The sequence below is a fragment of the Leucoraja erinacea genome, chromosome 16 (genome assembly GCF_028641065.1).
Source record: "Leucoraja erinacea ecotype New England chromosome 16, Leri_hhj_1, whole genome shotgun sequence".
Classification (NCBI taxonomy): Eukaryota; Metazoa; Chordata; class Chondrichthyes; order Rajiformes; family Rajidae; genus Leucoraja; species Leucoraja erinaceus.
In genome coordinates, this window is record NC_073392.1 from 37,629,272 (window position 1) to 37,643,411 (window position 14,140).

General features: G+C 41.2%; 1 protein-coding gene across 1 annotated transcript in view; it reads left to right on the top strand.

Annotated features, from left to right (window-relative positions):
• nup210 (nucleoporin 210) overlaps window positions 1-12,104 on the top strand; it is a 146,761-nt gene extending 134,657 nt beyond the window's left edge. The window contains exons 36-40 of the mRNA XM_055648193.1: window positions 635-885; window positions 4,597-4,813; window positions 6,597-6,713; window positions 6,791-6,868; window positions 10,671-12,104. Of these exons, the coding sequence (XP_055504168.1) occupies window positions 635-885; window positions 4,597-4,813; window positions 6,597-6,713; window positions 6,791-6,868; window positions 10,671-10,789 (782 nt within the window). The 3' untranslated portion in view covers window positions 10,790-12,104. The remainder of the gene's footprint in view (window positions 1-634; window positions 886-4,596; window positions 4,814-6,596; window positions 6,714-6,790; window positions 6,869-10,670) is intronic.
• Window positions 12,105-14,140: the final 2,036 nt, after the last annotated feature.

Sequence of the window (14,140 nt, forward strand, 5' to 3'; positions counted from 1 at the left end):
AAGAACTGGCGGATCCGTCATGAGGGATGGTGGGAGAACAAAGGGGGACCCGTTGTGGGGGAGGGGACCGTAGTCTTAGCATAATCTACCCAGGGGATGGTCTGCGTTCCTTTGGTTGTTCGTTCATTCCGATTAAGGCGCTGCCCACACGGCAGCCAGGCAACAGTCACTTGTCCTTTTATTTGTGTCCCTTGCGTGTTGTGACTGTTGGCATAAAGTTTGAATAAAGTTTATCGTATAGGATCGTTACATCAAGCCAAGAAACCTACAAACCTGTAGGCTTTGGAGTGTGGGAGGAAACTGAAGACCTCGGAGAAAACCCACACGATCACGGGGGGACGTACAAAATCCGCGCAGACAGCACCCGTGGTGGGAATTGAACCTGGGTCTCTGGCGCTGTAAGGCAGCAACTCTACCGCTGCGCCGCCATGCCATATTCGCCAAAGTAGTTTAAATATCATAGTTTACTGTAGAAAATTAAGATTAAATCATTCAAAAGAAAATACTTTTAACATAAGAATTAACATTTTTAGGTTTTCCGATGTATTTTGATTTGCTATTGATTTTGCTGATCATTGTTGAAAAAGTTAATTTGGGTAATGCGCTAATCATATTTTCCTTTCTTCCATATTAGGACATTACACCTGCGCTGTTACAATGCAGAAATTGACGAATGACCAACTGAAAGTGCTGAGCAAAGCCAAAACCTCAGTCAATATTAAAGCTTCGATTCTTAATGTCCAATCTATTGGAGAACAAATCGGCGCTGATATCCCATTTTTACCTGATTTTTACACTGACCAGTCAGAAATACTTTTAAGTAACCTACATACAACTACTGATGTGATAGTGTTTGGAACTTCTGAAATTCTGGCAAACTTGGAGGTAATGGGCTTATTGGTGCATACATTTTTAATCCATTTTTAAAAATTAACTGCCAAAGTTGTGCGAATACATAGAATAGTTTGATATACTTTGAGACACAAAATAAACTCAACAGGTCAGGCAGCATCGCTAGAGAACATGGATAGGTAATATTTTGGGTCAGGACATTTCTTCAGTCATAGACATCCAGCACCAAAACAGGCCCTTTGCCCCAACTCGTCAATGTCAACCACGATGCCCATCTAAGCTCGATCCGTTTGCCTGCATTTGGTTCATGTCCTTCAGCCTGAAGATGGATCCTGGTCGGAAGCATGGCTGCTGAGTTATTCCAACACTTTGTGTCATGTTTGGTAAACCAGCATCTGCAGTTCCTTGGGTCTAGAATTTGTATTGTTTGATAACTTCCTTTCCTGTATGGAGGAAGCCAGTAATTTAGTTATGGAGTGAAAATACAATAATTCACTGGAGCTTTGAAACTCCCTTCTAATTACCTTGTGGACTACAACTTGTGCTCCCAGGTAGATGCATATTGTATACTGATAGTAGGATGGAGGTGGTATAGTTACATTGTTTAAAAGACATTTGGACAGGTCTGTGGATAGGAAATGTTTCAAGGAATTTGGACAGAATGCAGGCAAATGGACCAGCTCAACAAGGCATCTTGATTTGCATTTGAACCAAAGGGACTATTTTAATTCTGTATAACTCCACAACTAAGTGCTTTCATGGAAACAAAGTTAAATCCCACTATTCATCTCAAAACAACATTTTCAAAAATCTGCAGATACTGCAAACTTAAAATAAAAACATATATGCTAGAAACACTCAGCTGGTCGGGCAGCAACTGTGGGAAGAGAAATAGAGCTAACATTTAAGCTGGAAGACGGTCAGAACTGAGAAGGAGATGAATGGAGCTTTTTAAACCCAGGAAGGGTGGGAGCGGAGGGATTTCTTTAAGGTAAAGCTGGGATGACTGTGGGGATAAAAGTACACAAGGTTATCTGGTCAGTGAGTGAACTGGAGAGTGAGAACACGGGTAAAAGAGCAGACAAAAGGTTGTAGAAATAGCCAGATGCAGAGCAGGAGGGCATGCCACCAGATTGGACTGAGACTGTGTCACGGATGTAAAGCTGGGAAGGTTGCAACATACCCTGATGGAATCTGTTCCTTAAACTGCGGTTGGGCTTCATTGTAACAGTAGAAGAGGCACAGACCAATTGATCAAAGTGGGGGTGATGTGCAAAGCAACTGTGTTCTGTCCAAAGGCAACATTCTGACATAAGATTGAATTCCACAACTTTAAGTAACTTGATTTCCCTCTGTCTCAGTCACCCATCTGTAATAATGGCTCAGCTTGTTTGTTATTTTTCTTTCTCCCCCTTTTAACCCCTGGGAACAGAGAACATGTTTAGCCCATCCATCCTGCCACATTGTTCTGCTCTGCCATTCACAGCTCATACATTTTGTTGATGTTCTCACTTTAACTGCTCGCATTCATTCATTCACAGATAAGCTTGTTTGCTGTTTATCACCATACTTACTCCAGTTTTACCCAATCAGTGACATAAGTTCTAGGAGCCAAGTAAGGCCATTCGGCCCATCAAGTCCACTCTGCCATTCAATCATGGTTGATCTATCTTTCCTTCTCAACCCCATTTTCCTGCCATTGCCTCATAACCCCTGACACTCCTACTAATCAAGAATCTGTCAATTTCCACCTTAAAAATATGTATTGACTTGGCCTTCACCACCGTCTGTGGAAATTAATTCCACAGATTCCCCCACCCTCTGACTAAATAAATTCCTTCTCAGCTCCTTTCTAAAGGTACATCCCTTTCTTCCTAGGCTATGACCTCTGGTCTTAGACTCTCCCACTAGTGGAAACACCCTCTCCACATTCACTTTATGCAGGCCTTTCACTATTTGGTAAATTTCAATGAGGTTCCCCTCTCAGCCTTCTAAACTCCAGTGAGTACAGGCCCAATGCCATCAAACACTCATCGTATGTTAACCCAATCATTCCTGGGATCATTCACATAAACCTCCTCTGGACCCTATCCAATGCCAGCACATGCTTCCTCAGATATGGGGCCCAAAACTGCTTACAATACTCCAAATGCAGTCTGACCAGTGCCTTATAAAGCGTCAACATTACATCCCTGCTTTTGTATTCTACTCCTCTCTAAATAAATGCCAATATTCTGTTTGCCTTCCTTACTACCGACATTCCCTTACTACCGACATTCCCTTCCTCCACGTGGCTTGGCAAGCTTCTTTGGTCTCCTTCCGAGATCCTTGATCTTAAAACATTAGTTCAGTTTCTCATCCCACATATGTAGCCTAACCTGAGTATTTCCATCGTTTTCTGTTTTTATATACATAAAATGGTTAGCTTCCACTTGACCTTAAACAAATCATTATCAGAGAAGGATAGGGGCAAAGTTCTTGTCTGTTTTACGTGTTAGGCTTCTTTGTATGCATAATTGTAACAACAATCCAGAGTACATATGTTCAGAGTATAAATGAAAAAATAATGGGATAGGACACAAAGTGCTGGAGTAACTCAGCAGGTGAGGCAGCATCTTTGGAGAACATGGAAAAGTAACGTTTAGCTTTGGGCCGAGACCCTTCTTCAGACTCTGCAACATCTACAGTTACTTGTTTCTACAGATCTGATGTCTCGACCCAAAACGTCACCGATCCATGTTCTCCAGAGATGCTGCCTGACCTGCTGAGCTACTCCAGCACTTTAGGTCCTTTTGTGTATTAACTAGCAAATAATTGGAGCTGGTCTGAAAGGTTTGGCATTGATCATTAGGAAATTTCAAATTACATGTAGACTGGGAAAATATGTTGGGAAAAGTTAGGTTGGATCATACAGTTTTCAGTTAGATTTTTAGAACAGCATATTCTAGTCACCCAGAGAGCAGGGTGTAGTTTGGAGTTTTGCACTTAATAAGGACAACTTCATTCATTAATCCTTTCAAAGAATGATCATAATATCACTGAATTTTAAATTCAGTTTGAAGAGGGAAACGGGTCAAAGACTCATCTTTTAAAGAAGAGCATAAAAGCTGAGCTAGCCATAATGTACTGGCCAATTCAGGTTAAGGGAGACATTTAAGGCCGCCAGTTCATAAAATGGTTAACTTGACAAATACCTGTGATAGTCAGCTTGTCTTACGAGCAATAGTTCAAGAAGCTAGGTGTTAGGATTAGAAAGTTGGGAGGCAACTTGTTTGAAATATGTAGAATCCTGAGAGGTCTTGATGTGGTGGGTGTATAGGGAGTCTGAAGAAGAGTCTCACCCAGAAACGTCACCCATTCCTTCTATGCAGTGATGCTGCCTGTCCCGCTGAGTTACTCCAGCATTTTGTGTCTATCTTCGGATGTGCAGGGAATGTTTTCTTTTTTTGTGAGAATCTAGAAACGAAAGTAGCATTACAAAATTAAGGTGTCAACTCTTAAAGACTGATGTAAAATCCTTTCTATGAGAGTCTTTGGAAGTCTCTTCCTTCGATTGTGGATGCAATATCAGGATATGTTTACGGTAAGTCAAGTAAATTCTGGATAATCAAACGCGAAAGAGATTACTGGATAGAGGTAGGAATGCGAAGTTGAGGTTGGTCAGATCAGCCATAACATTGCATGAGGGAGCAGACGATCCATGTATTTGCTTGTGTATAATGAGTGTTCTTTACTCTCTTTTAGGTTACACCAGGATCATCACTGATAGTTGTTAAAGAAAAGGAAAAAATCTTTGGATCACATTGCTATGTGAAGTTAGCAGTCTCCTTGTCTGACATTCGATTCATAAGCCATGGTCCAATATCAACCACTCTTGATATTTCCAACTCGATGACAGACCAGTCAATGACTCTTCCAGTCAAAGTTTTGTACATTTCTGATAAAGATATTGAAGCACAATGTAAGTTTATACATCTGAATAATTTGTGTAATCATTTGATAAGCACTTCTATAATAGGATCATACCATAGAAATAATTATAGGTAGGTAATCTAGATATCGATTCAGAATGAAGTCCAAATCGAATATTGTTGAAGGTGTCCTGTACATTGAATTCCTATCTCTCCTGAAGAAATGTACTTTGGAGGATATGAAGGGAAGCAAGTAGAGGCCGCTCCACAGTGGAGAGACCCATCTTACTAATTGCTTTGTTCATAAATACTAACACAGTACTATTTATTCCACACTGATATTTTCTTTATTGACCAAAAAAACGGCACAAAATTCTCAGTTTACCCAATATGGGTGGGATATCTTGACTGGCACTGGACAATCAGGAAGATTGCAGATGATACACAGATAGGTGGGTGGGCAGGTAGTGTAGAGAAAGCAGGGACTCTGCAGAAGGACTTGGATAAGTTGAGAGAGTGGGCAGAGAAGTGGCAGATGGAATACAGCGTAGCAAAATGTGGAGTTATGTATTTTGGTAGTAGGAATAAAGATGTAGATTATTTTCTAAATGGGGAGAAACTTCTGAAATCAGAGGTGCAAAGAGACTTGGGAGTGCTGGGGAAAGATTCCAAAAAGTTAATTTGGGAGTCGAATTGGTAGTAAGCAAGGCAAACGCAATGCTAGCATTTATTTCGAGAGGGCGAGAGCACAAAAACAGGGATGTAATGCTGAGGTTTATAAGGCGCTGGTCAGACCGCATTTGAGGTAATGTAAGCAATTTTGGGCCACATATCTGAGTAAAGATGTGTTGGCATTGGAGAGGAGATTTACAAGAATGATCCCAGGAATGAGTGGGTAACATGTGATCAGCATTTGATGGCAATGGGCCTTTACTCACTGAAGTTTAGAAGGTTGAGGGGGGACCGCATTAAAAGTTACCAAATAGTGAAAGGCTTGGATAGAGTGGATGTGGAGAGGATGTTTCCACTAGTGGGAGAGTTTAGGCCACAGAATAAATGGATGTTCCTCAAGGAAGGAGGTGAGGTGGAATTTCTTTAGTCAGAGGTTGTCAATCTGTGGCATTCATTGTCACAGAGGCTGTGGAGACCATGGATATTTTTAAGGCAGAGATAGATAGATTCTTGATCAGTAAGGGTTAAGGAGAAAAAGTAGGAGGATGGAGTTAAGAGGGGAAGATAGACCAGCTATGATTGAATGGCGGAATAGACTTGATGGGCCGAAGGGGTCTAATTCTGCTCCCATCACTTATGAACTTATGAAGATGCAACCCCTGTACGAAAACCTTAACTACTCCCTCCAAGGTTGAAAAAATAACGGAACTGTTCAGGATTTTAATACAAGAGGAATAATATCCTGGATGTTGAACTGTGGACCACGAACATGTAAATTGACAGTAAAGAACTGAATATTTAATAATTGATGCAGCTCCATGATTTGGAATTTTATAAGATACTTGATCGTGACCCAGGCTTTCTTGATCTTAGGAATATTTTGGATTCATAGCTGCAGTATATATTTTAACTTTTCACTGAAGATATACTCATCATTTTTAATCAGTAAATGTTGAGCCTAATCAGTAAACAGTGACCCTCTCTTCAATCCAAGAAGGATACCTTGCAATTTGGACTTTATGCACGTCACATTCCGAGGCAAAAGAATTTAAACATTTCTATGGAAATATCACCTTGTTAAAACTTGTGTACATTATAACATGCAACAATTTTAAGGTGGAAGTTTTTTTTTTAATGTTTTATCTGTTCATTTTCTCTTAGCTGACATGTCAGCGACTCGTTTGGAAGGTGGAGTTTTCCAGCAGTTCATTAATTCCTACCAAGTCATGTTCTTCACATTCTTCGCTCTCCTCACTGGGACTGCAGTCATGGTTATCGGTATGCATCACTGAGTTGAAGTACAATTTTAACTTGTTATGATTTTCCTGTTATTAAATATCTCTCTTCCTCAACAGCCTATCATGCATTCTTTTCACCACGGGATCAATTTCATCATCCAGCATTTGCACGAATCTCATCCCCACAGCTAGCAGGTAAATAACATCAACACACTCACTGTTTCTTGTACACTGGCAATATTCTCCATTTAAATTTAAAAAAAAAAAAATCAGTTTAATGTCAAAAGTTTGCTTCGGACACTTGTTAATTTAAATGAATGAATGTTTAGTATTTCTTTGCATTTGAACTATTCAATGAAAGTGCTTGACTTTAGTTGTGTGAATGTTATCTTTTTTGTTTTGATCATAAGATCATAAGTAATAGCAGAATTAGAATATTTGGCTCATCAAGTCTATTTCACCATTCAATCATGTCTGATCTATCTCTCCCTCCAAACCCCATTCTCCCAAACCCCATATGGGCCTTCTCCCCATAACCTTTGACACCCATACTAATCAATAATTTATCCATTTCCGTCTTAAATATATCCATTGACAGTCTCCGCAACCTTATAGGCCGATGAGCCTCACATCAGTGGTAAGGAAGCTGGTACTGAGAATATTTTGGGATCCCATTTACTCGTATTTGTAAGAGAATGGGATAATTAGGAATAGAAGGCATGGCCTTATCCTTGGCAGATCATGTCTTACAAAGTAGATGAAGTTTTTTGAGACGGTGACAAGGATGATTGGTGAGGGAAGGGTAATGGATGTTGCCTATTAGATTTTAGCAAAGCATTTGACAAGGTCCTTCATGGTCTGCTGATCCAGAACATTTAGATGCATGGGATCCACAATGAATTGGTACTTTAGATTTAAAACTGGTTTTCCAACTGACGGAAGGGGGTAGTGATTATGCTGACTAGAGGTATGTGACCAGTGGCGTTGTGCAGAGTTCTATGCTGGGACCTCTGGGGTTTCTGATATATATGTGTAAATTACTTGGATGAAAACATAGATAAGTTGGTTCACAAGTTTGGAAGGTTGTCAAAGGAGATGGCAGGTTGTAGATCAGGCAAGTGGAGACTTGGAAGACTTGGAAGATGGAGTTTAATCCAGGCAAGAATATTGTGTTGCACTTTGGGAGGTCAAATGTAAGGGGAAGTGTAATGATGTGACCCGAACACACATTAAGACACAACACATATTTATTCATTCACTTGCAGCATAGGATCTGCAGTACGTTACAGCTCCGAGCTGCTACATCTACTGGCTGGCGTAGGCCAGCTCTTGATATTATAAAGCACGTACTAGGTGGAGCTACTACTAACAAACACTATAATTGGCTAGCATACAATAGCCAATCTACATCTCTTCTTGTAGAAATAAAAAAACACCAGTGGCTAAGCAATATAAGCGGAATGTTAAGAACATATACATATCAGCAGAAGCAGCCTTTACTGCCACAACCAGTCCCTCTTCTCCCATGGTCCTCATTAGCCACCGATATCTTCGAGTGACATGGGAAACACTATCTGGTTCTTGTTGACTCTTACTCGGGCTGGTTCAAAAAATAATAATAATAATAATATATTTTATTGTCATTGCACATAGGTGCAACGAGATTTGGTATGCAGCTTCCATCTGATAGTCATAACTTAAACAACTAATAAAATTTAGATACCCCGAGAAACATGGTTTATTTTTAAAAAAAGAACAGTAAAACAGTCTAAAGCGCAAATATGTCTGTGCCGGGTCAATGTGCATGAATACAGTTCATGGGGGTGGAGAGGGAGAGGGGGGGGGGAACTCAGCAGGGCCGGTTCAGAGCAGCGATAGTTCTGGGGCTAAAGCTGTTCCTGAGTCAGGAGGTGCGGGCTATTACAAGGGTGTGAGGAGTCTTTGTGGATGCTGACGGCCTTCTGCAAACCATTTCGTTGGAGGCAGTGATTGAGAAGCTGCAACGGCACCTCTCCGTGCATGGCTCTCCTGCTCGTATTCAGCCTGACAACGGTAGACAGTTCACCAGCCAAGCTTTTAAAAACTTTGCTAAACGATGGGACTTTCAACGCGTTACCAGCAGTCCCGAGTTCCCGCAGTCCAACGGACTCGCCGAACGCGCCGTTCGGAGTGCAAAACAACTCATGGAACGATCATACCTTGCCAAATCTGACGTGTACCTGGACCTACTCAATCTACGGAACATTGCACGGGATCCCATACTAGGCGGAGCTACTGCTAACAAACACTATAATTGGCTAGCATGCAATAGCCAATCTACAGGAAGTATACAGTCAATGGCAGGACCATTATCTGCATTGATGTATGGAGGGATCTTGTGGTCCAAGTCCACAGCTCCATGAACATAGCAACACAAGTACGTAGAGTGGTAAAGAAGGCATGTGGTGTGCTTGCTTTAATTGGTCGGGATATTGAATACATGAGTTGGGTAGTTATATTGAAGCTTTAGAAGACTTTAATGAGACACATTTGGAGTATTGTATGCAGTTCTGGTCATGCCATTGCAGGAAGATGTGTAGAGGGTGGAGAAATTGTTTACCAAAATGCTGCCTGGATTAAAAGATATTGGCTATAGAAAGATTAGACTAACTTGGACTTTTTTTTGGAGTCTGCGGGGAGACCTCATCAATAAAACAAACTCTGGAGGAAATCCAGAGTCTGAATAAGGGTCCAACCCCAAAATGTCATCTCTCCATGTTCTCCAGAGATGCTGCCTCATCTGCTGAGTTACTCCAGCACTTTTTTTGGAAACCAGTATCTGCAGTTCCCTGTGCCTATATTGTGGAGGAATTCCAGCGGGTCAGGCAGCTTCTGTGGAGGGGATGAAAGACAATGGTTGGGGTCAAAAGCCACCTTTAGATTCTTCAGCACTTTGTTCCTCAAGGTTTCAGCATCTGAAGTTTTTTGTATCTCCCTTTTATTGCTTCACTGTGAAATCTCCTCAAAGGGGAGCTGATAGTTTATAAAAATGAGAGATATAAATAGGGTTGTTTGTCAGAACTTTTCTCCAGTCTATTTTTTATTGTGAGGGGATAGTTTTAATGAGATGTGCAGGGGAAGTTGTTTTTTGAAGAGTGTAGTAGGTGCCTGGATCTCACTGCCAGCTATGTTGATGGAAGCAGGTATAATAATACTCTGCAGCGGCACAGTGATGCAGAGGTAGAGCTGCTGCTTCACAGCACCAGAGACCCAGGTTCAATACTGACCGTGGCTGCTGTCTGTGCAGAGTTTGTACGTTCCCTCCGTGACTGTGTGGGATTTCTCTGGGTGCTCCGGTTTCCTCCCACCTTCCAAATACATGGGCTCGGTGGGCTGAAGGGCCTGTTTTCACACTGTATATCTAAACTCAAATGACTCTAAAGCTACTTTTTTTGGATAGGGACATGAATATGCAGGGAATGGAGGGAATCTGATAATGTGCAGGCTGAAGGGATTAGTTTAACTTGGCATCATGCTTGATGTAGACATCATGTGCCATAGGGTCTGTTCCTGAGCTGTTCGAAGTTTTAATGTTTCATATCACTACCTTCAAAAATAAACACACTAAGCAGTACATTCATTTGCAGAAACATTTGATTTATTGCTAACTATTCATATACAGGGTTGGTAGATTATGAACAAATATTTTGTTTTGGTGTGCACATACTATGAAGTCAGAAGGCACCAAGAAAGATCTGTGTATAAGCAGGAGGACCAGAGAACTTCAGATGCTGGTTTATAGCAAAAATAGACACCAAGTGCTGGAATAACTCAGCGGGTCAGACATCATCTCTGAAGAAAAAGGATGCGTGACGTTTCGGGTCGGAGTGCTTCTTCAGACCCTGTAAATTATTTGGAACATTCTTTCCATTGATTAAAACTCACTTGAAGAATATGCATTTTAAGTTAACCCTCTGGAGGTTTCAGACTAGAGTATAATGGTATTGATTTCTTTCAGGGTTTACGCCAAGCCCGACTCACTTCAATACAAGCTCGGCTCACTTCAATGCAAGCCCATCTACCAGCAGTAGAAGCAGTCCTCGAACGCGACTGTGGACGGATCATCCATCCTATTGATCTCAAGGAGAAAGCAGTTGACATGAAGAAAGTTTTGTCTACTACAGCACAGGAACATTTGTTGACCATCTTTCTAAATTGTGGTACCTTGTGCTGTTGCCAATTTCTAATATGTATTCATCCCTACCTCAGTTTGATCACTTGTTAGTGTATGGTTGTCAGAGACCTGTTTGTGCTGCAGTGTCTGCCTAATGGGTAGATTCAGCTGGCTGTTGAATAACACGGACAACATTGCCCTACACTACTTGCCCAGGCCTGATGTTCACGAAGAGGCTTTGCGGTATGGTTGTGGTACAGTGATCAGAAGAGAAACTCTTCGCTGCACAGAAGCAAAAAGGACATCTCACGAGGGTCTGTGTACTTATTGAAGTTTAAGTTGGGTAATTGAACGGAGACCAGCGATTGAGTCAAGGTCTGCATGGCTCAGATATTTTACAGATATAATGTTCAGCTTTAAGGAAGCTTTTCTATGTCTCCCCAGCACATTGAGATGAAAGATCCTAACAAATGTGCAACTCAATGGAAAAATGTACATTGTGTTAGATAAATGAGTTTGCTGTGCTCATAATCAGTCCACCATTTGTAATAAAGACTGCTATTCAAATTAGAATTTTAACCGTTTTCACCCGCATTGCTTGGTTAACACTGCAGAATGTTTTTTTTACTGTGTGAATTTAAAACAAAAAGATACTACTATGAAGTAGTGCCCATTTGCAAAGAAAAATGTGTGAATATCCTTGTTTGAGCTGTTGCATTGCAACTGAATTACATTATTTTGTGAAATTGTAAGAGCATTTATCTTGACAAAATTGATTTGTGGTTTTAACTTGTATATTTGGATCATCTCAGCAAAGGTTAAGAGCCTTCAAGATCAGTGAATGGAAACTTTTCCAGATCAGTGAATGGACACTTTTCAATTGCATACCAGATATCATTTGGAAAATATGCAACTTTATTTTCTCAGGCAGCGTACAATGTGAAAATGTTATTTTCTTCAGCTACTGTTCCACAAAAGCAACCCTTGTAGTTGGAATGTGATAAAATGTGAAGACTGTCTTAAATGCTAAGTGTACTTGAATCGACCAAAAGCTGAGCATCAGGCAGTCCTTTAATTTGCCCTACTTCACCGGCTCTTGTGTTGTGACTTTAACTTAGTATCATGGACGTGCCTTAAAAACCACTGCAACAAAAGAACAATAGATATAATTGGGTGTGATTATTTTTCTACTTTCTTAATTTAATGCTTTCATAGTGATTTACTGCTGTTTTTTTATGTGCTTGGCAAATAATAAATGTCACCAAAATCATTCCTTAATATTGATGTCTTTGTTTAGTGATTTTAGTTGAATATATGCATTCTTATCAATCACACTTGGATTGCTGACTCTTGGGACACTCACCAGTAAGTATTAAATATTCAAGGAGACTATCTGAGTTTGGGGAAACTCTGCCAAAAGCATTATAAAACAGCTGTCAAATGTAGCTTAGTTCACTGGTAAATTAGAATTCTCTTCGACTTGCCTGAAACTGACAGGGAATCTGAATTAAATGCTTCTGGTTCAGCATATCGAGTTTTAGATGTACCATTACAGATGCATTTTGTAGGCTTAGGGTTTATGCTCTCTTGTCCAACCACATTATGTTTTGGAAACACCGTTCTTTAAAAAGCACTCCCAAATTAACAGGGTCCCTGAAACAAAATTCATCTTTTAAGCATGCTGGGGATTTGTTCAGCGATGCAGCTAGGTTTTAGATTGTATTGGGAATGAACGCAAGGCAGAAGTTGAAGATGTTAACTCCCACAACCACTGGTGTACTGAGCAAGAGGGGTCGCTCCAGTAGATGTCATCACCTGATGCGAGATCTTGACTGTTGGCACTGGCACATGTAGGGGAACATGTAAGGTTGTCGTTGGCTGAACACCCCTTATGGCTTTCTTTGAGCGGCACAGCTCTGCTGAAATGTTGCTGATCCACTCTGTCCCATACACCTGGAATTATGAGGAATATCCTGCTTGTGATCCTAACACTTTTAATACGACTTGATCAAGACATAACAACATTCTCAGCACTTGCACTGACGTGGGCATTGAGAGCTGTCAAGTATAGATCACATTACAGTTCACTCGAGTATAGCATCTGAAGAAGGGTCTCGACCCTAAACCTCACCCATTCATTCTCTCCAGAGATGCTGCCTGTCTCGCTGAGTTACTCCTGCTTTTTGTGTCTATAGTTCACACATTTTCACCACCGGTCTGGAAACCAAACTGCCAAGTTTAGTTAACTACAAAAAAATTTTTGGAGCTCCCAAAGAGTTGTACGTAACCTTGTGTAACCAATTCTGTGAGCAATCTTGTGAGGGACTTGCCTATCAAATCATTTAGCCCATCCCAATGCTCTTGGATTTATTGACTGGTTTGGGAAGCTTGAGGAAATATGTGCATTCAGTTGTGTAAAGTGCTAGCACATGTCACTTCTAATGAACTGGTAATGTACAGTCTGTGGCAGCAGATAACTGCTTAGGGATTTGCTTCCATGCAGCCTGTGCTTTAGTTAAAAGTGGAGTCAGCAAGTTGATAGCAGCTTTCTGACGCAAAGTCACTTTTGGTGCATCGAACTTATCATTTACTTTTAATCAGCATCGTAAATCTGAACGAAAGAATGTACGAGGAGAACCAGCAGTTGTTGAAGTGGCTGTTGAGATGGTGGATGTCTGGATATCATTTTCCAATATTCTACACATAGAGGAATTGTTCCTGTGGATTGGATTGGAGGCAGCAATGTGACCCCAATATTTAGGAAAGGAAAGAGGAAGAATTGGATTTCTGTGGAACAACAGAGGTTGAGGGGACACCTGCTAGCTAGAAGGTAAAAGGGGCAGGGTTTGTGGAGAGATGCGCGGAGCATGTTTTGTTTTGGTGGGTGCCTGGAATATGCTGCTAGTGGTGGTAGAGGCAGATACAGTGGTGGTGTTTAAGATGCTTTTGCACAGGCACATGATTATGCAAGGAATGGAGGGGCGCCTCCAGGGGGCATCACACGATTGGCAGCCCTGCCAACAGTCTTGTTTTTTCATCTTTTTCAAATTTTGAATGTGTGTTAAAACTTTGTGTAAATGTTCTCCGGTTTGTTTTATATGAGGGGAGGGAGTCGGGGGGAACTTCTTTTCAGTCTCTTACCTTGCCGGAGATGTGATTCATTTTCAGGTGGCATCTCCGGTCACTCCGGCCTACCATCGATGGAGCTGGAGGCCTCCTCGGACGGACTTTGTGCCCCACGAGAGGGGGTGGACTGAACATTGGAGCCGATCCCTTGCTTGGGATCGCCTGCGAACTTACCATCAAGACTCGCA